General features: G+C 36.8%; 2 protein-coding genes and 1 long non-coding RNA gene across 6 annotated transcripts in view; 1 reads left to right on the plus strand and 2 right to left on the minus strand.

Annotated features, from left to right (window-relative positions):
• Nucleotides 1-150: 150 nt before the first annotated feature.
• On the minus strand, nucleotides 151-20,611 carry LOC132125192 (little elongation complex subunit 2-like). Of its 3 annotated transcripts, XM_059536474.1 has the most exons (16): nucleotides 20,352-20,610; nucleotides 20,135-20,236; nucleotides 15,765-16,014; nucleotides 15,541-15,660; nucleotides 15,316-15,450; nucleotides 15,106-15,222; nucleotides 14,390-14,546; nucleotides 14,108-14,292; nucleotides 12,961-13,299; nucleotides 12,459-12,810; nucleotides 7,067-7,233; nucleotides 6,485-6,614; nucleotides 3,408-3,492; nucleotides 3,070-3,120; nucleotides 2,509-2,749; nucleotides 151-507 (listed from the first exon to the last, which is right to left on the minus strand). In XM_059536474.1, the coding sequence occupies exons 1-16, from the start codon at nucleotides 20,363-20,365 to the stop codon at nucleotides 307-309; spliced, it is 2,646 nt and encodes an 881-aa protein (XP_059392457.1). In that variant the 5' UTR covers nucleotides 20,366-20,610; the 3' UTR covers nucleotides 151-306. The 3 variants fall into 3 exon arrangements, with proteins under 3 accessions (XP_059392457.1, XP_059392456.1, XP_059392458.1); XM_059536473.1 differs by having other exon boundaries at nucleotides 12,459-13,299; nucleotides 20,352-20,609; XM_059536475.1 differs by lacking the exon at nucleotides 151-507 and having other exon boundaries at nucleotides 2,681-2,799; nucleotides 12,459-13,299; nucleotides 20,352-20,611.
• LOC132125194 (uncharacterized) lies at nucleotides 20,177-21,692 on the plus strand. The gene is made up of 3 exons (XR_009426864.1): nucleotides 20,177-20,295; nucleotides 21,378-21,534; nucleotides 21,624-21,692. It is a non-coding gene; the product is annotated as an uncharacterized LOC132125194 (long non-coding RNA).
• Nucleotides 21,431-27,962, minus strand: part of LOC132125193 (nuclear receptor ROR-alpha A-like) — a 318,478-nt gene continuing 311,946 nt past the window's right edge. For both annotated transcript variants that reach the window (XM_059536477.1, XM_059536478.1), the window contains one exon: nucleotides 21,431-27,759. In XM_059536477.1, coding sequence (XP_059392460.1) covers nucleotides 27,595-27,759 — 165 coding nt within the window. In that variant the 3' untranslated portion in view covers nucleotides 21,431-27,594. The remainder of the gene's footprint in view (nucleotides 27,760-27,962) is intronic.

Here is a 27,962-nt window from a genome sequence, read left to right on the forward strand (position 1 = left end):
ATATTTAGTATTTATAGTATGCAAAGTAGAACATAAGGTGGATCTCTAACTACTAAAACACACCTACATCTTTCTCTTATAAAATGGATAATTTTGCACTGGGGTGTCCAATGTGAATGTGTGTCACTAACAAAATAATTATAACAGATGTTATATTAAACAATAATTTATTTATTTTTTTATTTCCTGCTGAAGAAATGTAAGCTTGCTTCTTAATGATAAGTCATTGTACATAATATCAGGGGTAGTAAGTGCTTTTAAAGAATGAATACAGTAATTATACAAAAAATAGATTTTTACAAAAAATCAAGGCTTTCCATCCTTTCCACGTTCACCGGTTTGGGTTTTTTGCTGGTCTTTCATTATCTTAACTCTCATGTTGTCTCTCCATGCTCTCTTTTTTTTGCCTTTTTTACGCTTCTTTGTTGACTGATTCTGGTTGGTTGCTTGTGTGGGTCTCACCGCGCATTTTCCCTGGAGTTGCTTAGGTCCTGTTTCACCTTTTGCCTGTATGAGAAGAAAGTAGAAGGTTTACTTTATAAATCGTGGTATAACACCATTTGCATAGTAGTATTAAAGTTCATCTAAGTAGACTTAAGGTTGTTAGTTCAAATCCCACTGGTGGACATCCATGAACTGGAGAATTACAGAGATCTCTTGAGGACAGTGTGAGCACAGAGCTCAATGGTTTACACAATCGACACACTTCCCAAGTTCTGGTGTACGTTTTGCTTCAATGGAATTTTAAGTGTCATGTTTACAAAGACAGTGCTTCATTTGGGACCAATGTGATGATGTAAGAGAGTTACTGAGCATAGAAAAGGATGGGTGTGATCTCTTTATTACCTGTCCCGACAAGTATCCCAGTCACAAGAGCCTCAGACTAGTGAATAAAAGAACATCCACAATCTACAATCTAAATTTACTTTAATTTTTGTAAGTATGAACAGAGTTTGCTTTGGCAAGCATCGCTGTGATAACTTCGAACTTATCACAGAACTCAGTAACAACTTAGAAATGAAGTGAAATAAAAGTTAGAAACTACTAAAGATAAGTAAATTTCACCATCAATTGTTACTCAAACAGATTCATAGCATGACAAACAGTCCTGATAGCAGAAAGGGTGTGGTAACTCTGTGCAGGAATGTTATTGGGACATCATCAGTGACTGTTTACGTTGGCTGTGAGTGTGTGTATGCACATACCTTTGAGTACCGTATTTTCCAGACTATAAGTTGCACTTCTTTTCATAGTTTGGCTGGTCCTGTGATTTATAGTCCGGTGCGACTTATTTATCAAAATTAATTTGACATGAATCAAGAGAAATGAACCAAGAGAAAACATTACCGTCTCCAGCCGCGAGAGGGCGCTCTGTGCTGCTCAGTGCTCCTGTAGTCTACACTGAAAACATAGAGCGCCCTCTTGTTGTTTTCTCTTGGTTCTTGGTTCTAAATAAATGCGATTTATAGTCCAGTGCGACTTATATGTTTTTTTCCTCATCATGACATTTTTGGGCTGATGCAACTTATACTTAGGTGCGACTTATAGTTTAGAAAAATACGGTATATGTTGCATATCTCTGAAAATAGACACTTCTAACGTGCTCAGGGGCTCAAATCATTGCTTGAAACAGCAACCTACCAGTTACCAAATCTTATAACCCAATACACCATACTCTGGAAATAATGATAAAGGTAAGTTGCAGGCTGAATTCAAACCCAAATTTCCCACATAAGCACCACAGTTTAACATATCTGGAGCACACATTTGAACCAACAACCTTCGGTTTACCAACTGAACTATAAATACACCACTTGAAAATACTCTAAATAAATAAAAGGTATGTTGCAGGTTAAATTCAAACACAATTTTCCACATGTGAACCAGGAACCTTCCATTTACACTCCACTACACCACACCACCTAAAATATTGGATAAAAGGAGAGTTGCAAAGCTAAATTCAAACACATATTTCCAAAATAAGCACCACGGTTCAACCATCCAGGGCACACATGTGAATCAGTAGCCTTTCACTTACCAACTTTAAGCTATAATCAATAAACCACACCGCCTGGAAATAGCGGACGGAAGTAAAGTTGCAAGCTAAATTCAAACAAATATTTCTCACATAAGCACCACAGTTCAACATGTCTGGAGCACAAATGCGAACCAGCAACTTTTCATTTATCAACTAGCTATAACCACTACACCACACCACACTACATGGAAATACTGTATAAAAGTTAAATTGCAGGCTAGATTCAAAGTCAAATTTCCGACATAAGCACCACATTTCAACATGTCTGGAGCACACATATGCAAACCAGCAACCTTTAATTTACCAACTTTTAACTACTACCACCACACCACATCTGGAAATACTGTATAAAGGTATGCTGCAGGCTAAATTCAAACCCAATTTTCCCAAACAAGCACCAAGGTTTAACATGTCTAGAGCACACATGGCAAACCTTTGGGCTACATTTCAAAGCTAAAAGATGGTCATACCTGAGGGGGTGGACGTGGGGGGAAGGTGCAGGGCGGCCTGCTGTGTTTCTGGTGAAATGGCAGGACACACGAGGGGTCCAGGGGAACCCAGGGAACCCCTAGAGACACAGCTGGGGGTCCGCAGTGTGCGTTCTGCAGGTGGTACACCCCACGAGCAGCCTTGGTCTCGTCGCTAGCTTTAAAGATGGTCAGGAAACCCTCACGAGGTTTGTGGACTAACAGGTATCGTCCTTCCTGTAATCTGGGGCAGGTGTTAAAAGACACCTTTATTAAATTACAACACTAGAACAGCTGAAAGGAAATTTGCAGCCGATGACAAGCTTTCCAGCGCAAACAACGAAAATGTCACATCCTTACAAATACTGAACTACAGGCTTAATACCTAAAGCTTATGCATGTCATTTTTAATGTTAAAATGTTTTCACATATCCTAGCTTAATATGCAGAATTACACACTTTTAAAGTCAGACTGAAAGACTGATTTCACATTACAAAGTGCAAAACGCGCTAAGGGTAAAGTGACCATTTTAAAATTGATCTAAAAAAGTGAAAGAAACTCACGATGAGACTTTTTTCAGTAAATGGTAGAGGGTGTTTAAACATCTAGCTGGCCTGGGGAAAAAAATAATTACATTAAAACTTTACACTAGAGATAAAATATTTATGTCATTAATTCCTATAAATGTATATTTAAAATACATTTTAAAATGAATAAATCTTTATAAATTATAAAAAAATACAAATAATTATAAATAAATATTATTACAGTATTTCAGATAAGAATCTGTGAGAATTTGTCAAACAGACATTCTATATATATATATAAAAATAAATCTGTAAAACTTTTTGGAATTGGAATTTTATTTAAACAATTAAAAATTGACTATAGATTCACTCACCTGAAGTCACAGGTGACGTTCTGAATCCAGTCGTCGGGCAACATCTGCATATGTGCCACTTCTGATGTGTGTGCATTGATGCGACCTACACGAATATCAAACAGTTTGTGAACAACTAGCCTTTGAATAAACATACTACATTAAGTAGATTAATGTAGTATGTACCACATTTTCTTTTTTTCTTTTGCAAGTCTTTAATCTTATCTGATAATACTTCCATTCATTTTCCGTAACAGCTGGTAAAGCTACATTTCTATTTAACAGTCAATATTAAGAAGTTAAATTCTGGAGAGCCTTAAACCAGCTCACAGTTTGAAGAACATCTAAATCAAACTCAGGCTGTGAGAAACACGGCGAATGTTGCAATTATTGTTCCCATGTTGTGTTTGTCTATTGTATCTCTGCCTCGTAATATTTCACATTGATTGTGGAGTTCATGCAACAACAAAAAAAAAAAAAAGATCTCCACGCCCCTACTTGTTCATCTGTGTATGGGAAATGCTGCTCTAGGCCAAAAAACACAAAACTGTAATGAAACAGAGGTTGTGATGACATTTCACCAAAATCCAAAGAAGATGAGCAATAATTGGAACGGTTTATACCAATGAATTATTAATAAATGAAAAGAAAAAAAAGCCTTATATGACACGGAATACTGGAGTAATGATGCATTTTAAAATAAATTCATATAGACAAGATATTTCTAAATTGTTTAATTACAAAAATTTAAATCAATTGCCCATTTTTTTCTGAAATTAATCGTGATTAATCCCACCAAACATTAAAGTTTTAACATAAACTGTTATATTGCAATAATTTCACATTTAATGTTTAAATTAATCTAGAAACAAGATAAAGACAATATTTTTAATGTTTGTTTAATGGCATCTTTTTTTTCATGACTGAAGGCCAGTATCACTGATACCAATACTACTGATGTCTCTAGGAAATAGTTTTCCCCCCTAATATTTGACCATTGACTATAGTCATTCAACATCAAAGTATAATTGATAGCTATCAATTTGAACATTTATTAGACTTAAAAAAATAACAACTTCTAATTTAAACGAACTTAAAACAATCTTCACATATACCCATTATAATACATGTCACATTTAGCTTCCTTTTACCATTTGGCAAGTTGGAAATATACAGAATTTGAATCAATTCACAATTAAATATAGATAAATCCCTAAAGCTACAAAAGTTACTGATTTCCTCTTTTTCTTTTATTCTTTGATTAACAGACATCACAGCAGCTGGCTTATTAGGTTATTTGGCTGCTATTACTTTACTGCTATTATTACTTGAAGAATGCTGATCTGACACTTTTCGTATTTTTTTCACAACTCTTGTTGAATTGAGTGTATTAGATGAGTGAAACATGTGCTTTTGAAAACAGGTTCTTAAATGTAACTCATATAACAAATACTTACATGCATACACAGTTTTAAGGCAGCTTTAATAGCCTTTTTGGTAACTTCATAACTTTACAGATGACATAATTGCGACATTGCACAGTCATAGTTCCTTTCGCGCTTTGATATGAAATGATACAGTCTACAGCGCGTGCTGGCGCATCCGTGAATGCAATTAAAGAGCATGCGCTATGAGCACAGTACCATTTCTACGATTGTTTGACTCGCGCATAGCACTGAGGTGAAGTGAAGTACATGTCTAAAAAAAAATCTGCCGATCACGTGGTCGTAAAGATGTTCTGCATCTAAATAAACGCAATTCTTGTCAAGAAAACCAAAACATCAGTTGTGAGTGGGGTGGCTGATCGTAGCTCCACCCCTGTGTTAAATTTTTTTAACTCATTAAATTGAAAAAATGTATCGCCTGCGTTAACGTGCTAATTTTGACAGCACTAGTAATAATATTCCACAACCTTACTATTTAACTGTAATTTTAATAAACTAAATGCAGTACAAGTGAGCATTGTAGACTTCCTTCAAAAAAAAAAAATCTTATATATGATCTTACTTACATTATTTTGTGACTTACTGCTCTAATCTGCTTCAGTAAAATTTTTAGCTAGAAAGTTCTCTTGAACCTTATGTCCAGACTGTGAAGATACAAGCCCATTCTGTTATCATTAGGGCTGGATCCTGGACTAGACCGAGAAAAGACTAGATTCTTTTAACAAGCCTAGAAGAATCTCTAAAGCAAATGATACACCGAGAGCGAGGCTCTTCTTCATTCTTCTGTGATTCTGAGGTATATTCACCTGCAGGCACAGACTGCTGTCAGGCACATTGTGGACATTCTTCAAATCACTGTCAGTGTCACAGGTTTCCTCAGAGAGGATAGAAAATCTCCTGTTCCAAACTCTCAAAACTTTAGCAGTCTGTTCAGCAGAAAAACAGTCTCCTTCCCTCTTTCTCTTGTAATGGAAAAACCCAAGTAGCCTTACACCCACAGCGATATCTCACACATGCGGTCGCATTCTTCTGCAGCCCTTTCAAAGCTGTAATGTTAGTAGCTATGACAACCCTGACTCAAAACAGTGAGTCATGCATCATGAGAGAGGCATGCTGGGAGTTTACGGGAAGTTTACTTTTATGCTAATTCCCCTTGTTACCAAAACTAATACTCCAGATAAAACATGAATACTTCTGCCTGTTTGAATTTGCTTCATTCCAAACACATATATATATATTTTTTTTTAAATCAACATTTATTTTTACTATAACATTTTAAAGCATGAATCTGTTCAATCTATTATGAACTGACACATTAAAAATTTTATGTTAATTTTTATTACACCAGTTTACAAAAACTTGAATTGCTAATGCAAATTAATTATTCATTATTAATTATGAATTCATGAATTGAACTGATAAGGTGTTATTAAAAGCCCATCGCTTTTTTTTGTGCTGCAATACTACATATTTTCTTTTCTACAGGTCACGTGAATATGATCTTTTTAAAATGCTCTCACACTATAGATACTTTCTTCTCCGTCTGATTTGATCAAACGGATTCGTGACATTATTACAGCATATAGCACTATAAAAATACATAATGCAAAAATGTATTTTAAGAAAGAAATCACATTTCATCAGGTCTCTTACTTATGAAGGACACAGTACTGGAGTGCAGAAGTTTCTCGGCCCACAGCTGACAGGCCTCGGTGTGGGTCAGACTCTCGGCCCCGTAGCACAGCTGATACTCCAGCTTGGGTAAGACATGCACCGGGACGGCCTGGATGAGAGCAGACTCAATGATTACCCACTCAAACGGCAGTTCTGAGTCACAGTCCTCTATAAACACATGCAGAAGAAATCCTGTGCTGCGCGGAGAACCATTGTCTGGAAAGAGTCTGTTAATACATTGATAAGACTGAAAACCCAACTCTACAGCTTTGCACAGGAAAGCCGACTGTTTAAAGAAGGGGTGTGGTGGACGTTCCTCAACCCTGGTTAAAATATCAAGATAAATGCTTGGCATATTGACACACTAACTCAAATCCAATAAAGGGTGGCAAAAAAAAAAAATCACTGACAATGATAACTAGTAATGATAATAAGAGTTTTTACACAAGACCTGAGGAGTTTAATGACCTTTAAAATCTCATCTGTTGCTCCTGCGGCATGTACTTCATCTTTTTAACTACAGGATCGTTGTGTTTGTGTATTAGCATGTGTCCAGCTCACCCTGAAGGTGTCTTTGTCGTGTCTGGGGTGAGCGATGTCCACACTGCTGCGCACCAGGAGCAGAACATCCAGAAGACTGTAGAGTTTGTACAGAACGCTGCCCTCTGCAGGAGGATCGAAGTCCATCTCATCCTCAGCACTGCCCTGAAGATCCTCCTTCAGAAGACCTGCCATAGATGGAGAACCTTTTTTATTTCTTTAAAATGTAAAAAATATAAAATATGGGCCCTTTAGATCATAATATTATTATTAAATGTTAGTATTATCAGACCCCCCCCCAGATGCGAGAAAGATCGGTTTTTGAATGCTAGTGTGAATGGAAAAACCTGACCTGATTTGATATGATTTCAATACTAATACACACAATAATAATAATAATAATGGAATTAATCTTGCATATACATTAGTTACAAATAAAAATGTATATATATATATATATATATATATATATATATATATATATATATATATATATATATATATAAGTTTTTATAATAGCAATTTGCATATACTCCAGAATGTTATGGAGAGTGATCAGATGAATTGCATAGTCCTTCTTTGCCATGAAAATTAACTTAATCCCAAAAAAACCTTTCCACTGCATTTCATTGCTGTCATTAAAGGACCTGCTGAGATCATTTCAGTAATCGTCTTGTGAACTCAGGTGAGAATGTTGATGAGCACAAGGCTGGAGATCATTATGTCAGGCTGATTGGGTTAGAATGGCAGACTTGACATGTTAAAAGGAGGGTGATGCTTGAAATCATTGTTCTTCCATTGTTAACCATGGTGACCTGCAAAGAAACGCGTGCAGCCATCATTGCGTTGCATAAAAATGGCTTCACAGGCAAGGATATTGTGGCTACTAAGATTGCACCTAAATCAACAATTTATAGGATCATCAAAAACTTCAAGGAAAGAGGTCCAATTCTTGTAAAGAAGGCTTCAGGGCGTCCAAGAAAGTCCAGCAAGCACCAGGATCGTCTCCTAAAGAGGATTCAGCTGCGGGATCGCAGTGCCACCAGTGCAGAGCTTGCTCAGGAATGGCAGCAGGCAGGTGTGAGCGCATCTGCACGCACAGTGAGACGAAGACTTTTGGAAGATGGCCTGGTGTCAAGAAGGGCAGCAAAGAAGCCACTTCTCTCCAAAAAAAACATCAGGGACAGATTGATCTTCTGCAGAAAGTATAGTGAATGGACTGCTGAGGACTGGGGCAAAGTCATATTCTCCGATGAAGCCCCTTTCCAATTGTTTGGGGCATCCGGAAAAAGGCTTGTCCGGAGAAGAAAAGGTGAGCGCTTCCATCAGTCCTGTGTCATGCCAACAGTAAAGCATCCTGACACCATTCATGTATGGGGTTGCTTCTCATCCAAGAGAGTGGGCCCACTCACAATTCTGCCCAAAAACACAGCCATGAATAAAGAATGGTACCAAAACACCCTCCAACAGCAACTTCTTCCAACAATCCAACAACAGTTTGGTGAAGAACAATGCATTTTCCAGCACGATGGAGCACCGTGCCATAAGGCAAAAGTGATAACTAAGTGGCTCGGGGACCAGAATATTGAAATTTTGGGTCCATGGCCTGGAAACTCCCCAGATCTTAATCCCATTGAGAACTTGTGGTCAATCCTCAAGAGGCGGGTGGACAAACAAAAACCCACTAATTCTGACAAACTCCAAGAAGTGATTATGAAAGAATGGGTTGCTATCAGTCAGGATTTGGCCCAGAAGTTGATTGAGAGCATGCCCAGTCGAATTGCAGAGGTCCTGAAAAAGAAGGGCCAACACTGCAAATACTGACTCTTTGCATAAATGTCATGTAATTGTCGATAAAAGCCTTTGAAACGTATGAAGTGCTTGTAATTATATTTCAGTACATCACAGAAACAACTGAAACAAAGATCTAAAAGCAGTTTAGCAGCAAACTTTTTGAAAACTAATATCCATGTAATTCTCAAAACCTTTGGCCACGACTGTATATATATATATATATATATATATATATATATATATATATATATATATACATACATACAGTATTGTTCAAAATAATAGCAGTACAATGTGACTAACCAGAATAATCCAGGTTTTTAGTATATTTGTTATTGCTACGTGGCAAACAAGTTACCAGTAGGTGCAGTAGATTCTCAGAAAACAAACAGGACCCAGCATTCATAATATGAACGCTCGTAAGGCTGTGCAATTGGGCAATTAGTTAAAAAAAAATGTGTTCAAAAAATAGCAGTGTCTGCCGTTGACTGTACAAACTCAAAACTATCCTGTGAATCACTAAACTAATATTTTACGGAAGTTCTAAGTGGCCATGCATTATAATTTTCTTTCTTTTTTGTTTTCTTGTTATAACGACAAAACGAAAGTTTGTTTTCTCGTTTTCTCAAAAGGGACTTTGCGGGGGATTCTTGTAAATAGTTAGCTTCACACAGACGTCTTCTAACTGTCACAGTACTCCAGACTGTCTTTGATCATACTGGAGCTGATCATTGGCTGAGCCTTTGCCATTCTGGTTATTCTTCGATCCATTTTGATGGTTGTCTTCAGTTTTCTTCCACATCTCTCTGGTTTTGCTCTCCATTTTAAGGCATTGGAGATCATTTTAGCTGAACAGCCTACAATTTTTTTGCACCTCTTTATAGGTTTTCCCCTCTCCAATCAACATTTTAACCAAAGTACGCTGTTCTTCTGAACAATGTCTTGTACGACCCATTTTCCTCAGGCTTTCAAATGCATGTTCAACAAGTGCTGGCTTCATCCTTAAATATGGGCCACCTGATTCACAATTGTTTTTTCACAAAATTGATGACCTCAGTGATCGAATGCCACACTGCTATTTTTTTGAACACACCCCTTTCAATTATTTGCTCAATTGCACAGCCTTACGAGCGTTCATATCATGAATGCTTAGGGCTGGGTATTGTTCAAAATCTTTCGATCCGGTGCCAATTTTGATACCTCAGTTTCGATACCGGTTCCTAACGATACTTTTTTTGATACCATATGTTTTAAAATCCATTTCAACATCAACACAAATACATTAAACACGAAACTTTTATTTTTCACCTTAATTAAAACAAATTCTGGTAACACTACACACTCAGGATAACATTATTAATACAACTGGATGTGCTTTTTGGATAGGGGTGCGCCATTCAGGGGCGGCCTGGGACCAAAAAGTTGCCCTGGACTTTCTGGCCCACAGCAGCCCACCACATCATAACGCAAACACACCTGTTTTGATGTCATTTATTAATTTAATATTCAAGTATACAGTTTGGGGATTTTAACCAATAGGGCAACTGATCCTCCATTGAAAAAGAAAAAGAACAGCAGCTGTTCATTTAGCGACTCCTAGTGAGCGATACATGCTCATCAAGACACAAACATTCTTCTAGAACTCACACTTTGCATTCAGTTAGCAGATCCATACGAATCATGGATGAAATAGAAGTTTATAAACTCAAACGATAGCTTTATGTGCTTTACAGATGAACTTGAAGCCTTTATTCATTCGAGATGTTCAATAATAGATAATCTTTGGCTCAGAAATACAAGTTCATGATCCGATTAGTGAACTGATGATTCTTTTGAGTCAATCTTTTAAAAAAATTATTTATTTTGTTTAACGAAAGCAGTGTGGAAACCAGTGTTTCACAAACTGGATAGATCTGAGGTGCAGGGCTCGCAAAATCGTTAGCCCCACGTCCCGGGGCTATTGTGTTTTCCAGTCCGATGGGCTATCGTGAATAGTGATGTTAAATTCCTAACTTGATTCGCGTTGTTCACTCGCTTGAAGGGGTGAAACGGATCGTAGCTGATCATTTGCACTTGTTTCTAAATATTGCTGATTCAAGCGTTTTAAAAAATTCGCCCGCGTTCGGAGTTTGCGCTCACTCATTCAAAGCACGCGCTGCGAGCAGCATTTTAGACAATGCGCGTACATAGAATTAATTCATCTTTCGCGTATCGTAACTTCTGAATGAACACATACACACACAAATATATCGAAATAATTGTCTCTGCAAGTATTCTCGTAAACACAGTCGGTTATGTTTTAAGTCAACGTATACAGTGGCCTGCTGCTCAGAGAAATTAGCTGTACCGGATAAACCTGTCTTTCTCTCAGTCTCTCTCTCTCTCTCTGTGTTTCTTAGATGATGTGAAAGGGGGCGTGTTTCAAGATACGCAATGGAGTAGACCAAACTAAACAGGGAGGGAGGGCAAAACACTCATCCAAACAAATGCTTCATTAAATTGGTGGTATTGCCGGCTTTGGTTGCAATACTCTTATCGCATATGTTGTACTTTGCTGACTCGGCATCAACTTTTATAAAGTCTAGCCACACTTTAGACCTCTTTGGCATTGTAAAACGGAAACGTTTTGAGAAAAAACAACTACACTTGTGTTGTGTGACTGCGAGTATCTTCAGAAATCCTCCCTGTCATGTCACGTGGTGGTGGACAGCCAATCACGGCAAATTTAGGTCCTTACATGCACGTATGCTACAAGCTCACACAGACACAGCCGCAAAAAAAAAACGGCTTGGCTTCTGGAACCGAAATTTGGCACCGAAAGATAAATAATTTTTTCGATACTCATAGTATCAAAGTTTTTCGTTCGATACCATAAAGGCATCAAAGTTCGGTATGAATGCTGGGTCTTGTTTGTTTTCCGAGAATCTACTGCACCTACTGGTAACTTGTTTGCCACGTAGCAATAACAAATATACTAAAAACCTGGATTATTCTGGTTAGTCACATTGTACTGCTATTATTTTGAACAATACTGTATATATATATATATATATATATATATATATATATATATATATATATATAAATAAAATAATAATTAATTTAAAACATTTAATCCTCCAATATTAAAACATTAATAAAATTTATAAATTAAACATTTCAAAATAAAGTATATAATAATATATATTATTTATTTTACTACAATTATTGTTATTCATCATATATTCATCATATATATTATTTAAAAGCTACAGCAATAATAATAATAGTCACTAAATAAAATCACTTTTTTGGGAGTTTCTGGAGAACGTCATTTTAATAATATCGGTGATATCTGATTCTTGATACTGTACATTTAAATAATATTTGAACATTTAAATCATATTTACGCTTAATTAAATACTATTTAATTAAATAATTATTTCTACAGTAATTATGTATGTTAATTTTGACATGCACATCAGGTGTATTACCATTATGCCTTCATTTAGTCATTTCTAGAAAAGTGTTTTATGGATACAGGTCAGTTTTAAAGCATCATGGGCCACTTTTAAAAGGACGTTTGAATAACCTCAAAAAACATGATTTTTGCCTCTGAGAGGGTGTTTTGAGCACTAACGTTTTCTTTGAGCGGCTAGCAGCAGAGGAACGTCAGCGGGCAGCGTGGTGTCCTCTTCCTGTCCCTCTCTGGACTCCAGATACGACGTCACACACTGTTTGACCAGCGAGTGGGTTTTAGCTTCGGGAGCTTTGTCTTCTGGGACATGGGGCTTCACAGCCTCCTGGTTCTTGCTGGGGGTGGATTTCAGCATGGCGTCCTGCATCTTCAGAATCTGTCCGAGCTGATCGCACTCACTGGATATTCGGGGTCTTTTGATGCCCTTCTTTGTTCCTTTGCCTGAAGGGTTTGCAGGGCCTGGTGTGCCTGGGTCGGAAGACACCTCTGCAGCTGTCACCTGGTTCTGAGGTCTCTGTGGGGACAAAATGTCAACTATTACTAGTCGTTCTTCATCAGAATCCAAATCCTGGTCAGTCTTGTCTTTCATCATGTGTCTGGGCCGCTTGGTGGGAGGACACTGAGCAGAGGACATTTCTATCTTCTCTTTTGCATCTTCACTCACACTTTCCTTCCCCGAATTGGCAGTTTTATTCAGCGTACCGTCTCCCTCATCGGCCGAAGTGTCAGTTTCTCCTTGGAGCTTAGCCACGGTCGACTCAATGGGTTCTGTGGGAGCGTCTCGAGATGTTGAGGTGAGTTTTGTTGTACCTACAGAGTCTGTCGGTCTCTTGAGGCTCGGGATATGTTGAGATGGAGTTGTAGAAGCTGTTTTTGGTTCGTTCTGTTCCTTCACTTTCTTACTGGGCTTGTAGGACTCCCCAAATGACTCCAGGTCTGTTAGATCAGTCCCAAAATCCATACCAGCATCATCGAACCCAGCCACACTCCTGGAGATCTTGTCCTGGGAAGAGTAAAGCAAAACAGATAACATTTACAATGCTTATATTTTCAATGTTTCTCACATAACTCACAGTTATTTGGATTTACTTCACATTCATTTATTTAGCAAACACTTTCCTGAATAATAATATAATATAAAGACATAAAATGAAACAGTTATACAATATAATATAAAATACAATAAGCACACATAAAGTAATAATAATAAATATAAATGTCTACATTCTTTCATCAATTTATATAAACATTACCGGTCAAGCCTTTGGAATATTAAAGGGTTTTTAAACATTTTTGAAAGAGTCTCTTATCTTCATCAAGCCTGCATATACATTATGAATAATAAAAATAGTAACATTGTTACATTTTATTACATTTTAAAAGAAGTCTTGTATTTTAAAATGCAATTTATTCCCGATTCAAATTAGATTTTTCAGCAGCCATTACTTCAGTCTTCAGAAATCATAAAAAATAATAAAAAACAAGAAATTTATTAATATATATATATATTTATTAGTGTATTTATATATTAGTGTATTTATTAGTGTATTTATATGATATGAATTTTTTTATATTTTAATAATTTAATATAATAATTTTTCCTATATTAATTATTAAATATATATTTTAGCTGCAGTTAATAAATTTTGGCAAAGAATATTTCAGTTTTTTTATTTATTGCTTTTTTTTTATTTATCCAAAACTAATTACAAATAAGGAATAATAATTTCTTTATGAAAGTGCTTTTTTTTCTTAATTTATTAACAATAATTCATCTGCGAGAGGTTTCACTGTCTGGGGTTTCATCTTACCTCAGGAGGAGGCTGCGTTTCAACAGGGAGCTCTTCTGAAGTGAGGAAAAACACGGGACGGGATACGGTCTTCTTGAATTCCAGCTTCACGCTCTCTTGATGAAACAGCAGACTCCTCTCTCTCCAGCTCAGCTCCGTCTTCAGCAGAGGAGGATCGATGTACGCCGTCTTACTCTGACTGCTGCCTGAGAACAACCACAACATTCATCATGTGACAATACTGACTGGATTACAATCTTACGGTCTACAATGAAGCATTTACAACATGAAGTGACCCTTCACCATTCATGGGATTCTCTTTGACCCAAACTGGGAGCTCCCAAGCTTCTGTGAACTCAGAGTTGTTATTCAGGAGCTGAAGGAAGGCCTCTTTAGATAAACACACTTGTGGCTCGTAAGTAGCGCAGAGTTTTTCTGCATTACTGTCGTTGCTGATGGCCTGCAGATATTAAGAGACACCAGGATTAACAAAAGCACTATATCTGGTTCCCACAGGTCCATCAAAATTAATTCATGAGGTATGGGGATACAATTCAATATATCAGAATCAAATACATCAAGAGTGGAAATTCAAAACAAATGTAACAGTGCCCTCTAGTGGTTAAGTCCACATTTTGCACAATAGAGACCTACACAATTGTTGAAGCTCACAAAAAAGGACATATCTGGGTATGTAATAAAAAAATTATTAATTATAGAATAAAAGTAAGCATTTATGAAACTAAATTTGACTGTGAAAATACCCCCAAAAGATCATTAAACGCTATTATTGTGTTAAATGTTTAGGCTACAATGTCCTAACATGAAGTATGGAACACAAAAGAATATAATTCAAGAAACAGCTCAGTATTTTTTGTTCATGCAGTGAAAGTCACTAGTGACCAAAAAGTGATCTTTTTGGGGGTATTTTCACAGCCAAATTTAGTTTGCGATTAATTTATCAGAGCACTCTGTAATTATACATCTCACACTATCGCTATCACAGACAGGCTACTTACAGTGTGAACTGAAGTTGCTTTTTTAGCTGGAGGAACCACATTTGCCACGGTCTCATAGTCTACAGGAAGTTGGGTGTTTTCTGCCATGACTTTTTTGTCTAGCATGTCTATTTTACCCTGAGGAGAAAATACAGTAGAGCTAGATATAACAAACAAAAGTATATCTCACATCCAAGATCATAAAAAAAAGAAAGAAAGCAAACTAAGCACCATAGCAAGAAGCTGTTTCTCAAAGTTGAGAGAGAGGTCACCCATAAACTTTACACTGGTCAGACTGCTGATCTCTTGAATGCTGTAAACCTGTGGGTAACTCTTCACATGCTCCAGACAGGCCGTCAAATATTCCTGTTGGGAAAAACACACAATCAGCATACAAAAATATATCTGCATTAATTGTTTTCATTACAATTAAATAGTTAAATAAATAAGTAACACCTCAGTGTAGCGGCTGCTGCCTGGAGGCATATAGCTGTACCCATCAGAGCATGCTCTAGAAACATCTTGCAGGTATTTCATAAACTCGGTCACCTCGTTCTTCACCTGCTCCGTCAGACACTTTGAAATGAGAAACAAGATGAAGCACATAGCCTTGCATCCATCCAGCTCAATCAAATCTGCCTCGCTATTGAAGACCGGCGGTCAGGACGAGAGACGTCTACCTTTGACGCTTTGAAGTAATTCTTGCGGACGAGCATGTTGAGATACATCTTGCGATTCTTTACATTGAGGGTGGAGAAGCGAGGGTAGGGCACGAGAGGCTCGGGGAACGCTGCGGTCTCAGTTCTCTTCACAGGTTTGGCTTTGGTTGGTTTGCATTCAGACGTGGGCTCATCTGATGCCAGGATGTTACTGACTGAAGGGGGTCCATCTGGCTTCTTTTCACCGGACTCCTCGGATCTTCTACTAGAGCTTTGAAGAAAAGAGTTAAAGATAATACATCTCAATATCATATCATGGCTTAACCCTGTTGTAGTCTTCTGATATTTTAGACAGAAACATTTACTTTATGATTGTGTTTTTTTTTACTTCACTGGGATAGGAGATGGGACTTTTGTGGCACTGAAATTTTGTATATGATTCAAAAATGAGTAAGAGTGCTTTGCATTAACATTGCATAAAAAAATGTTAGTTGTAAAATAAATATATATAATAATAATAATAATAAAGTGGCCATAAGTTAAGAATTCATTCCCTCGATTTATTCAATTGTAGCCTTATTGTACGAAGTCTTTAACTCGTTTGATTTCATTAACATGACCATGATTTAACAAAACAAGAAAACTAATAAGTCATTGGAAGAAATTATTAACTCGTGGCCATGATTTATCTAAAACGAGAGCAAAAGAATAAAACGAATGAACAAATTCTTAATTTGCAGTCACCATGAATACATTTGTGTCCACATGTTATGTTTAGGGCTCCGTGGGAAATAGTATTAAATGTGTATTTATTTATTTTTATTCATTGTTATATAGCCTATAGAAGTAAATGGTGCATAATTTAGAGGAGCATATTGATCATTATCACAAAATACTAAAAAATAAATAATAATAATATTTATATATATATATATATATATATATATATATATATATATATATATATATATATATATATATATATATATATATATATATATATATATTAGTGCTGTCAATCGATTAAAAACTTTAACTAGATTAATCACACATTTTTTCTGTGATTAATCGCAATAAAAAAAGAAATGTTTTTGTACGTTTTTAATATATTTTTTAATGTAATAATTTCACAGTTAAATTGAAATACTTGTTTAAATGGCATCTTTTTATGAATGAAGGCCAGTATTACTGAAATTAATACAGCTACTGATTTTTTTATTTATTTTTTTACATTTATTATTAGGCTTCAAAAATATAACAGTTTTTAATTTAAGTAAACTTAAAACAATGCTAACATAAACCCATAATAAATGTCATGTTTACTCCTGCCCTTCCTGTCTTAACAGTTAGGAAATATACAGAAATTTAATAAAGTTATCAAAGTTATATGCAGTCTGCACTGCATAAACTATAAATTAAATAGTTAATCCTTATTAAAGCTACAAAAGTTATTTAGTCAAGAGCAGCGAGTCATTTTCTCTGTTCCCTTTGTTCTTTAACTTTACTGACAGGAAGCTTTATTGGCCGCTGTCCCTTTAAGAGCAGACAGACACGCGGATCTCACCGTTTATATACTGTCTATGGATCTCGCCTCATTCTCTCACAACTCTTTTTGTTCATTTTAGACTTTATATAAATCATTTAAGATTGCTCTTATGAGGATAATCGACAAAACTGGCACTTTGGGATGTTTATTGTTAGTTCAAGCGCTTAAAGAGAACTGGATTCTGGCGCCCTGTCTATGCATTGTGTGTGTGTGTGCGTGTGTGTGTGTGTGTGTGTGTGTGTGTGTGTACATGTGTATGTGTCACATAAGGGCATTCACAGACAGCGCATTCTCTTTTGTCTTGCCGCGCTTGAAATGTTTAAAAGCATTTAAATGAATAAGAGCGTGATCATATAATGTAAAGCTAGCCAACGGATGGCAGAAAATATGGATGCTGCGTTAATTGCGTTAAATATTTTGACACGTTAAACCAGACAAAAATTAATCGCATGCGTTAACGTTGACAGCACTAATATATATGGAATGATATTGCGGACTTTATTCAAAAGGAATTGCAAATTGTATTTGCAATTGCGTTTTTAATTTGTGGACGCATAAAATGTGACATAATCCAAACGCAAATGCAAATCGCGCATTACCGTTTTCATTTTCGATTAAGTGAACGCACAGTGTCTGCCAAATTTAAAATGGAAATGCAAAGTCCGTTTGCAATTGTGTTTCCCATATCTTACAAGCTATGAGCCTGTCATATTTAAATAGCAATATTAATTACCACATTTGCCTTTTCACTCTCTCTGCCCTGTGCATGTAAACTGCCAAAACTCAAATGGAATCGCAATACCTTTTGCATTTGAATTTCCAACGTCTACACGGAAACCTGTCAATCAAGTGACAGGGGTGGGGCCATTTTATTGGGCGTGTTTGCATTGGGAAGTGACGATCGTACTAAAATGTACCATGTTTTTACTAGGGTAAATATGAGTTAACGATAGTGTTTATAATTAAGCCACAGTAGCCACAAATGTACAGTTGTCTGAGACGTTATGAAATGTTCTTTAACATCATGAACCATAAAATGTAGTCAGTGTTCTGCTATTGTTTATTTTCATAATAGGTAAACACAGGCCACAAGTTAACACGGTCACATTTCCTTGATTCAGCAGCTGCACGATGTACAGCCGAGAGTCCGGTCTTGAATTGATAGATCTGGAGCTGATTCAGTGTAGCTTGGTAGCTCAGTGGTTAGTGACTGTCATCTCTCACGGCATACCGTCTTTTAGCGCGTGTTCGAAACCCGGGCCAACACAGACGTTCTTTATTTTTTTGTTTATCCTACTAACTTCAGCCGCCAAACGGGCGATCATACAGTGAGGAAAATTGCAGTAGTCAAGGCGAGCTGACATGTTATCAAGTACGCTGCTGTTTGCAGAATTACCGGACCTGCGTCCTCGCAGACATCACATTCCCGCGGCTGAAGTTAGTAGGATAAACAAAAAAATAAAAACGTCTGTGTTGGCCCGGGTTTCGAACACACGCTAAAAGACGGTATGCCGGGAGAGATGACAGTCACTAACCACTGAGCTACCAAGCTACACTGAATCAGCACCAGATCTCTAGATTCAAGACCGGACTCTCGGCTGTACATCGTGCAGCTGCTGAATCAAGGAAATGTGACCGTGTTAACTTGTGGCCTGTGTTTACCTATTATGAAAATAAACAATAGCAGAACACTGACTACATTTTATGGTTCATGATGTTAAAGAACATTTTATAACGTCTCAGACAACTGTACATTTGTGGCTACTGTGGCTTAATTATAAACACTATCGTTAACTCATATTTACCCTAATAAAAACATGGTACATTTTAGTACGATCGTCACTTCCCAATGCAAACACGCCCAATAAAATGGCCCCACCCCTGTCACTTGATTGACAGGTTTCCGTGTAGACGTTGGAAATTCAAATGCAAAAGGTATTGCGATTCCATTTGAGTTTTGGCAGTTTACATGCACAGGGCAGAGAGAGTGAAAAGGCAAATGTGGTAATTAATATTGCTATTTAAATATGACAGGCTCATAGCTCGTAAGATATGGGAAACACAATTGCAAACGGACTTTGCATTTCCATTTTAAATTTGGCAGACACTGTGCGTTCGCTTAAACGAAAATGAAAACGGTAATGCGCGATTTGCATTTGCGTTTGGATTATGTCACATTTTATGCGTCCACAAATTTAAAACGCAATTGCAAATACAATTTGCAATGCCTTTTGAATAAAGTCCGCAATATCATTCCATATATATATATATATATATATATATATATATATATATATATTCATAATAATTAATATTATATAGTGTATAGACGTTCCATTTTGGTGTCCCCATTAAATTACATTTACAAAAGTGATTTCATATATATGAAAAACACAGTAAATCGTCTATTTTAACGATTCAAAGGACTTTTCTCAAAACAAAATGCCAAAATATTGGTTTCTAAAATATTGAAGCAAAAATGGAGCAACATATTCTGACCTGTACTTTATTATTATTATTTTAAAAAAAAGCGATCATACTAACGTTAAATGTTCTTATACTTGACATACATCCATAGAGTATCCCTTACAGTAATTCGCATGATTCATTATAGTAACTAACTATGGCAATCTGGTAGAAAAGTTGTACATTCAAGTATTTAGGCTACTGTTTTCCCGATATTGTAGCCTTGATATTGGTAGACCATAGTTACACGATCCAATTGTGTTTATGAAGAGCCATATTACATGTGGTTAGTATGGTCTCGCAGTATTAATAACACAGTTTTACAACAGTTATAAAGAGGTCAACAGGATTTGACTGAAGTCCCCTAAAGTTAACTTACTTGTGTAAAAGAGTGAAGAGTTCTTTGACGTTAGGCGCGAGCGTAAACTTGTCAAACACATCTCTGGAGAACACGAGCGGAGCAGAGACAGGAGCATCGTTCCTGAGGACAAACAAACCTCTGAACTTTATACAACTCAGAACAAACACGAGCGATCTCTGGTCTGACTGGATTAGCAATAACATGTGTTTATTTAGCGAAGCATATTGTCACCTACCATTTTATCTCCATTGCAGCAGTTGTTTTTTCTTTTTTCAGATGTAGATGTAGTTCACATCGTTAAATCACCCTACAGACTTCATGAGGGTCCCTATGGTCCCTCATCATTCATGGTGCGATAGTTTATCTTCCGGGGGGAAGCAAAAAACATGACACGAAGGTTCCGCTTCGATTGACATTTTTTCGCTCTATATATAAATATAATGCTGTTGTATGTGCAATACATTTGTTACAATACAATAAAAAAATACTTCCAGTGCTATAGGTTTTTGTCGGGACATGCTGAAAAAAATATCACTGTCACTTTATTTATTTAGCCTACCAATTTTACTTGATCTTTCCATCAAATGTGTTTGGTGAGACACTTGACTTATAAACTAACACAGTATTCAGTCCTTTACATTTTATACAAGTTAAATGATTCTGAAAGCCTCCTGTAGGCCTACTGTTCGAAGATTTCACATTAGGTCAGTGTACTAAATAATAGCTATGGTATGGTATTTTAGAGAAAGAAATTACTAAAATTAACCATAGTTTTGTTACAAAAACCATGGTAACCCACAATGTTTTTTTTCTACACTTGTTTAACCATGGTATTTGTAGCAGCAGCCTAAAGCAGTGGTTATACAAATAGTTGTCAAAACACAAAAAATAAAATTAAAATATAGTTACTACCCTTTTACCATAAAACCATGGTTAAGGGAAAACATGACTTTTTTCTGACTTTTTTTAAATTGATCTTTGCACAGACTTTTATTGTGACGTTGTTGATTCCAAGTTAAAGTTATCAAACTCTGAAAGCCAAACTATTTGAGGCCATACTCATATTCTATCTTAAAGTATTTCTAGTAGGCTACATTTTCATATTTGTATTGTTATTTCTAGTTGACCGACACTGAAATATGCCATGCATGCTTTACAATAATGCTTCAGCTGTATAAAATATAACATCAGGGTAATGTAAGTTCTCTTTTAACTTATGTTCTGTTTTTCCACTTGTATCTCTTTTTTAATTTCTCTGAAGGTTGTGTGAAACTTCAACCATATCGACTACATGAGGAAGAAAGACACATTGAATAAGAGCCCATTACAAGCAGTAAATTTTATTATGGGATAACAGCACATAAAGCACATCTAAAATCGATGTGTCCAATGCACTTTTAATAAACGTAATATTAAAGGTACAGTTTCTAAGTACAATATAACAACATTCATATTAGAATGAAAAGTATTTAAAAGACAACATTAAATTTCTTATTTTTCTTTACAGCGGTATTTACAAAATGAATCAAAATACTTATTTTCATATTTAAGAATCAGACAAACAGAAGGAGCAAAACCACTATTGAGAGAAGAGACTATCTCTCCTAAAGAGAGTTCCAAAGAGCTGAATAAAAAGGTACATGATCGACTGTCCCCATTTTAAGATCAGTAGCAAACATGTTACATAAAAATTTGTGACAACCGCAAACCGTTCTCTGCTTTTTTCCCCCACAGTAAAGCAGGAGCAAAGTCCAACCCATCTTGCCCCAGCCCTTGAGCCCTCCCCTTCAGCTCAACAAGAAATAGAAATGTAGTATGCATCATTTTACATACACATATGAACACTTAAAATACATTGCATTAGTCATTTTGTTTCATAAACATCAACTTAAAACCTAATTGGCAGGAAACAACAGGGAGAACACAGAGTGGATTGTCTATTGTCCGCCAGCTTGCAAATATCCAAACGGGGTTCGCGTTTAACATCCAACCAGGATGCAATGTCCCATAACCACGTGAAGTTGTTTGGAGGAAAAGAAAAAGTAGCATCTGAGAATCTCAGAAAATACAGGACATCACAGAGACAAGAAAATGCTGTTTCCATGGCTATAAACAAACATGAAATGCCTCATTTACATACAAAAAGACGGCCGATGAGAAGAAAAGTCGGTAACACAAGACAGAATTCACCTACGTGTGCAAACACAGTCATTTGAGGACGTGAAAACAAAATGGACGAATACAGTTTCTGCATCCTGTACCACTGAGAGGCACTCAGTGTAGTTTGCTATGTATTATTGCAAGTAGTTTCTGCCTTGCTACAAAGATAAAAACAGGAAGTTTCGCACAAAACTTCGTACAACCACCTTTGTCCTGTACAATTTATAACACTTAACCATCATGTATGTATGTAAGTGTACGTGAACGGGAAAAAAAAAAATGTTTACAAAGCGTGTATTTGTTTTAAAAAGAAAAAAATAATGGAGGGAGCCGAAAAGCGGCAGACAATCCGGTACTTTATCGCGTTTAAAGTCCTTCCAGCACCCAATACAGAAAATAAGCACTGGATTAGAAACACCTCCAGCTAGTTTCGAAACAATCAAAAATAAGCACAATACTGCTGCTTTTTCCATTTTTTTTAAGCATGAACAATCATCATTGTTGCGAAAATTTCTAAATTGCGAAGTTTAATAGAGATTTACTTAGTCGATACTTGCTAATAATCTTAAAAGTGGGAAGGAAACAAGCCGCGTCCCAAGACTAGCACACTGATACAGGTACTTGCTGGGTATTCAAAAGTAAATTTACCACTATCATCATCTTTATTATTATCCTTATTATCATTATTATTATTATTTATTGAGTCCTAATATCAATAATGCATCAATACTCAGTGAAATGAATGGACTAAGAGGGTGGCCTAGTCTATGAATCCATAATTTTTGTTCACAAAGTAACTTACCTAGCACCACACATCAGTATAACACAAAATTTTATGTCCGCACACCCTACCGCTAATCGAACTAAGTCTAAAAGAGAGAAGTATACTCAAAACAGAGATATTGTACAGCATGATGTGTCTGATAAAACAGATAAATATTTGCACTGAGCAGGTCTTAATAGCAGTATTTTCTTCTTACCTATACAGACAGAAGTTACAAAGTTACTTTTATACATGTGATCAATAGAACATTAAATATTGTGAATTAAAAGCCAAAAGGAGGACAGGAAAACATAGCTGTACAGTTTACAGGCCATTTGACGTTCGTAGTTCTCCACCCGGGAACAGAACTAGTCAATACACAAATAAAACAAACAAACAAAAAAGTGAAGCAAAAAAACGAACAAATTTTTTTTTTAAACGCGATAAATAAGAAAATGTATTTACATGCAGATGTTCAAAGCCTATGCACAAAATGAATCATAATATACCATATATTATTGCTTGACATTCAATTATGGCTAAAGAGTTTTCTTTTTGTCTATTATCTAAACCTATTTCACTTTTAATAACGCATCAGCTGTGCTTTTGGAAAGAAAATGCAAGGAAAATAATTGACGTAATTCTTAGTAACACTTCAACCTTCAGCTCGAATGCTGTCGCGAGCATGACACGTTAAATTTGGTGATCGGAATTGCAAATAAAATCTGTAAATGTGCCTTTCGTTCGAAAGTGAGTGCATAGGCCTTGTTGCGTTTGCATAACTCTAATCGAAATTAACGTCGAGGTGCAGTGTGTCATGCTTGTACAGCCTCATCAAGGGATTCAAGCTCAGTGCTACGTAAAACATTTTAAATCCTGAAAAAAAAAACTTAAGATCTAACATACAATTCACCATCTCACCCTGCTGCGTCTGATCTTTTAAAGCCTTGTCTGGGGGTTTGACCTTAAGCAAACATTACAAATAGCACAAACACACACATTTCCGCTTGTACACGCTCTTGCATCCACATTCGGACGTATATTGCTTCTCACATGGACAAACAAATGAAAACCACATTTGAAAAAAGGATTTCATTATACAATTTACAAGGGAAAATGTATGGATCTTCCACCGATAAAAAAAATTCTCTTCACGTCTAAAATACCACAGATCCAGGCGTTTAAGTACCTTTCTAATTGCATTAGAAAAAATAAATTTGTCCCAAAGTTCTATCCCATAGCATATTGCTTTAAAAGTCTAATACCAACTACACTGACAAAATATGACATGCAAAAAGTGGTAAAACGTGACTTTACTACAGCTTTTATGGTGTTAGAACTGACTTGAGCATCATTGGACAGGAAACAGCAAAGCTTGTTCATCAAGGGGACTCCACAGCAGTGGTTACCTTGTAGAAACCCGTATTTGTCATGCGTGACAATTCGCCCACACGGACGTTTGAAGGTGGAGAAAATCGTGAAGAGGTATTTGGCACATAGACTCAAACAATTATGGGTGACGATTAGAACAAATCCCCATCCAGAGAAAAACAAAGCTGGGAATTAGCGTAGCACACTTGAGATTGCTATCTTGCTTTGTTGGATTTTCAGGAAGTTGATCTTGGAGCTCGCTGGGTGATTTGATAAAGCCAGTAGCCTACGGCTAGGCGAGTGAATGAAATGACACGTTTTGCATTGTTTATGATGTACTGCCGTCTCCTTTTGACTTGGCAGCAATCGTGCTAGTAAATAACATGGTATGACATGCGCCTGTAAACTGTGATGAAGATGAAAGACGAAAATGAGATGAAGATGAAAAACTAAGTTTAAAAAATTTACTACAGTAACAAATGAGTGTTTGTTCTCATTTGTATTTTAACATCATTACCAGGTTGTTTGGGTTCATTTCTGTTCCTAGTGAGCTGCCTTCCTGTCTGCTGTCTGCTTCCTCCAAAATAGAACCTTCTGAGTGACTGATTTGGATCAATCTACATAGACAACAATTCTGAATGTCACATAAATAGCTCCCCTTATGAGTAACATATGGGTTGTCTCGGTTGCAATTGATTCCAATGGAGTTTTATGTTAGCATGTTGCTAAGCTAAAAGCACAATCCTTGTAATATGAGACTGCTTAAATGCTGTCTAAGTAGGCAGGTCACTAGGATTTGGAACTGATTTCATTATCCCTGCTCAATTATTATTCAATATTACTCTCCCTGAGCCTTGTAGTACACAATCTGCTGATTTACTGTATAAAGAACTAAACATGAACCTGGATTGTCAATTACAGATTGATGTATTGTAATAAGCAGGACTTCTTGGGGATGCATTGCACAAACTCATATTTTGTCAACAGTTGTAACTGAAACATAATTATGATAAAAACGCTACAGTATTTATCTGTACTGAACATGCCATCAAGATCAAATTATTGAGTTCTAGATGCAACATAGAGCTGACTAACGTGTTTAAGCTACCGGCTTCAAAATCGAGTTAGACAGACTCTTCCCTGAGGAAAATACTTTGTGTCAAGGGGAAAAGAAATTACATGTCGCTACCAAGATCTACTTAAAGATTCTCAAAATGTCAGTTAGTGGGCCAAGTTTTTTTCTGGATTATATTAGGATTTTCTAAACGCCACAACATAGATTTACTGGAATGTTACGATACAACACATTTTTTCTCAAAATTTTTGACTCAAAAAAGCAGGAAAGACCACTATGGCACATTCAAGAGACGTACAAACACGCGCAACACACAACAGTTAGGTATTCCAAAAAAATAGCACTATTACTACCATTGTATTGTTCTTTGAAAAAAAAAAAAAAAGAATCATAAAAAACACAGATTCGAATTATTGCAGGATTAAGTGCTAAATCATCCTTCGTTCTTTCCCTTTTTCTTTCATAGGCTTCATAAGCACTGTACAATGTTACAAAAATAGAGGATTTCAACCAGACAAGGCTTTGAATATTTGTCATTTCGTCTTTTTTGTCCACTCTTACGTTCCCAACGAGCGTTGTTGCTGGGCAAAGACCCTCACGAGAGTCAGTTTAAGGAAGATCAGCCGTTCAGAAACCAGATCTGCTTCCTCCACACATTCATGTGGGGCACCACCACTAGATGGAACCATTACAGCATGTGTGTGGAAAAGGGTCTGTTTGCGTCCAACAGCCCTTTAGACTCAGTGTGCTTAGGTTTTCTCTGTGGTGGCAGACGATGAGTGTTTGCTAAAATCTCCCCCACCCCCCACTAGATCACATGATCCGCCTTTACCCAGCACCAACCTCCGCCTCACGCAAATAAATACACAGACACACTCGCAAACACGCACCCACCCTCAGCAGCGTTAGGGTTTCCAGCACTCGTTCTCCATAACCGTGGTATTTATACATGCAAACACATCACTAGGTAAATATACAAGTCTTAAATTAAAGCAAGGTGCAAATAAAAGTGCCTTATCAATTTTTCACAATTAAGAATAGTCTAGCTACTAATATCATACATGTTATTTAAAATAGATTCTATAAACATAATTTTTTTTTTCCGAATAGTTTGTACTTATGATCGTATACCCTGTAACACGTTAGAAAACAGGTGGAATGGACCCTTGCATTGCATTGATGTTGGTGGTCGGACCGTTATGTCACGTTACGTTACGTTAACACCATTTCAGGGAGGGACTTAATAGCAGATGGCCTTAAATGATATCACTAAGCAACTATGGTTTATGGAGTCTCTGATGGCTAAAAGCAATTGCGACTAGAATTACCAGAATTCTACGTTGTTCCTTCTTTTTTTTTTCGCGATTGTCCGTAGAAAGGTGCTGTTTTGTGTTGACTCCACATCACACTCCTTCTCCGTATCTCTCTTTCTCTCTCACTTTGTATTCTTCTTCGTTAGGTGCTGGTTTGACATCCCAAAAAAGAAATCCAAGTGCACAGGGAGGAAGAAACTAACTATGTATTTTTCTACGTAGCCTTTTTTTTGGTGCTACAACAACTGCTGGAATAGTTCGGATAATCGGCTTCTTGAATCGCAAATTTTTATTTCATGTTTTTGACTTGAAAAGGGCTTGTGTGTTCCTCTTCCGCTGGATTCCAGGCGAATGCTCTCTGAGAATCGTTTTTCCGTTTTGGAAACGAGTCAAAACTATTTATGCTGATCATGACAAATCGCCATGGGACCGTTCGCAAAAACGAACGCTTGGACTTTTCAGGTTCAGCCAGAGAGAGAAAGAGAGCGAAAGAGCGTTCGGGAAAAACAAGTGTCTTCATCTTCTCATCCTCTCCCCTGGGCTCCGAATCCAATCCCACCTGTGTCAGTAAAAAGAGGGGAACAAACCTCAAAAATAAACCGCTAGAGTCAAACCCAGTCCTTTACCTCCGCCCCATGACAAAAATAATCAAAACGAAAAAAGGGGGAAAGTGTGTGTGCAGTGTGTCGTCCGTCCAGGTGTGTGTATGTGCAGGGCACTGCTAAAGTGTCTGAGATTTATGCTTGACATTCCCCACGGTGTGAATTCTCCCGGGTGGGATGGGCGCGGGGAAGCGCTACCCGTCAACGGGCATGGACTGCTCAAAGTCTGATCCAAACAACTCCTTGTACAAGGGGGGGAAGTGGGCGCGGACAATGTCTGGGTATATTGCTTTGAACGCCGTGAGTTTTTCCGTATGCCGGCTGCACAGGGCTCTCAGCGTTGAGACTTTGCATATCAACTGCAGAAAGAGAGAGAGAGAGATAGAGAGAGATTTTAATTTGGTGTAAAAGACCTTGTGGTACAGGGTCAAAAGGCAAAAGTCAGACCCTCTAATCCGCAGAAACAACACAGATGGTCCCAGGTTTTTGACATTAGATAATCTTTCGCCCACCAGACCAAATACAGCTTTGTGGATGAAGTCATACATAAAATTCAATTTGT

Source organism: Carassius carassius, chromosome 43, assembly GCF_963082965.1.
Source record: "Carassius carassius chromosome 43, fCarCar2.1, whole genome shotgun sequence".
In the NCBI taxonomy this organism is placed as follows: domain Eukaryota; kingdom Metazoa; phylum Chordata; class Actinopteri; order Cypriniformes; family Cyprinidae; genus Carassius; species Carassius carassius.

What these genes read in the sequence shown, in the direction of transcription:
- LOC132125192 (XM_059536473.1), bottom strand. An exon ending in CTCTTCACTCTTTTACACAA is followed by an intron (nt 16,015 to 20,134) that starts GTAAGTTAACTT and finishes TTTTCTTCAAAG; the next exon opens with CTCTAGTAGAAGATCCGAGG. An exon ending in CAAAGAGAATCCCATGAATG is followed by an intron (nt 14,293 to 14,389) that starts GTGAAGGGTCAC and finishes GGTTGTTCTCAG; the next exon opens with GCAGCAGTCAGAGTAAGACG.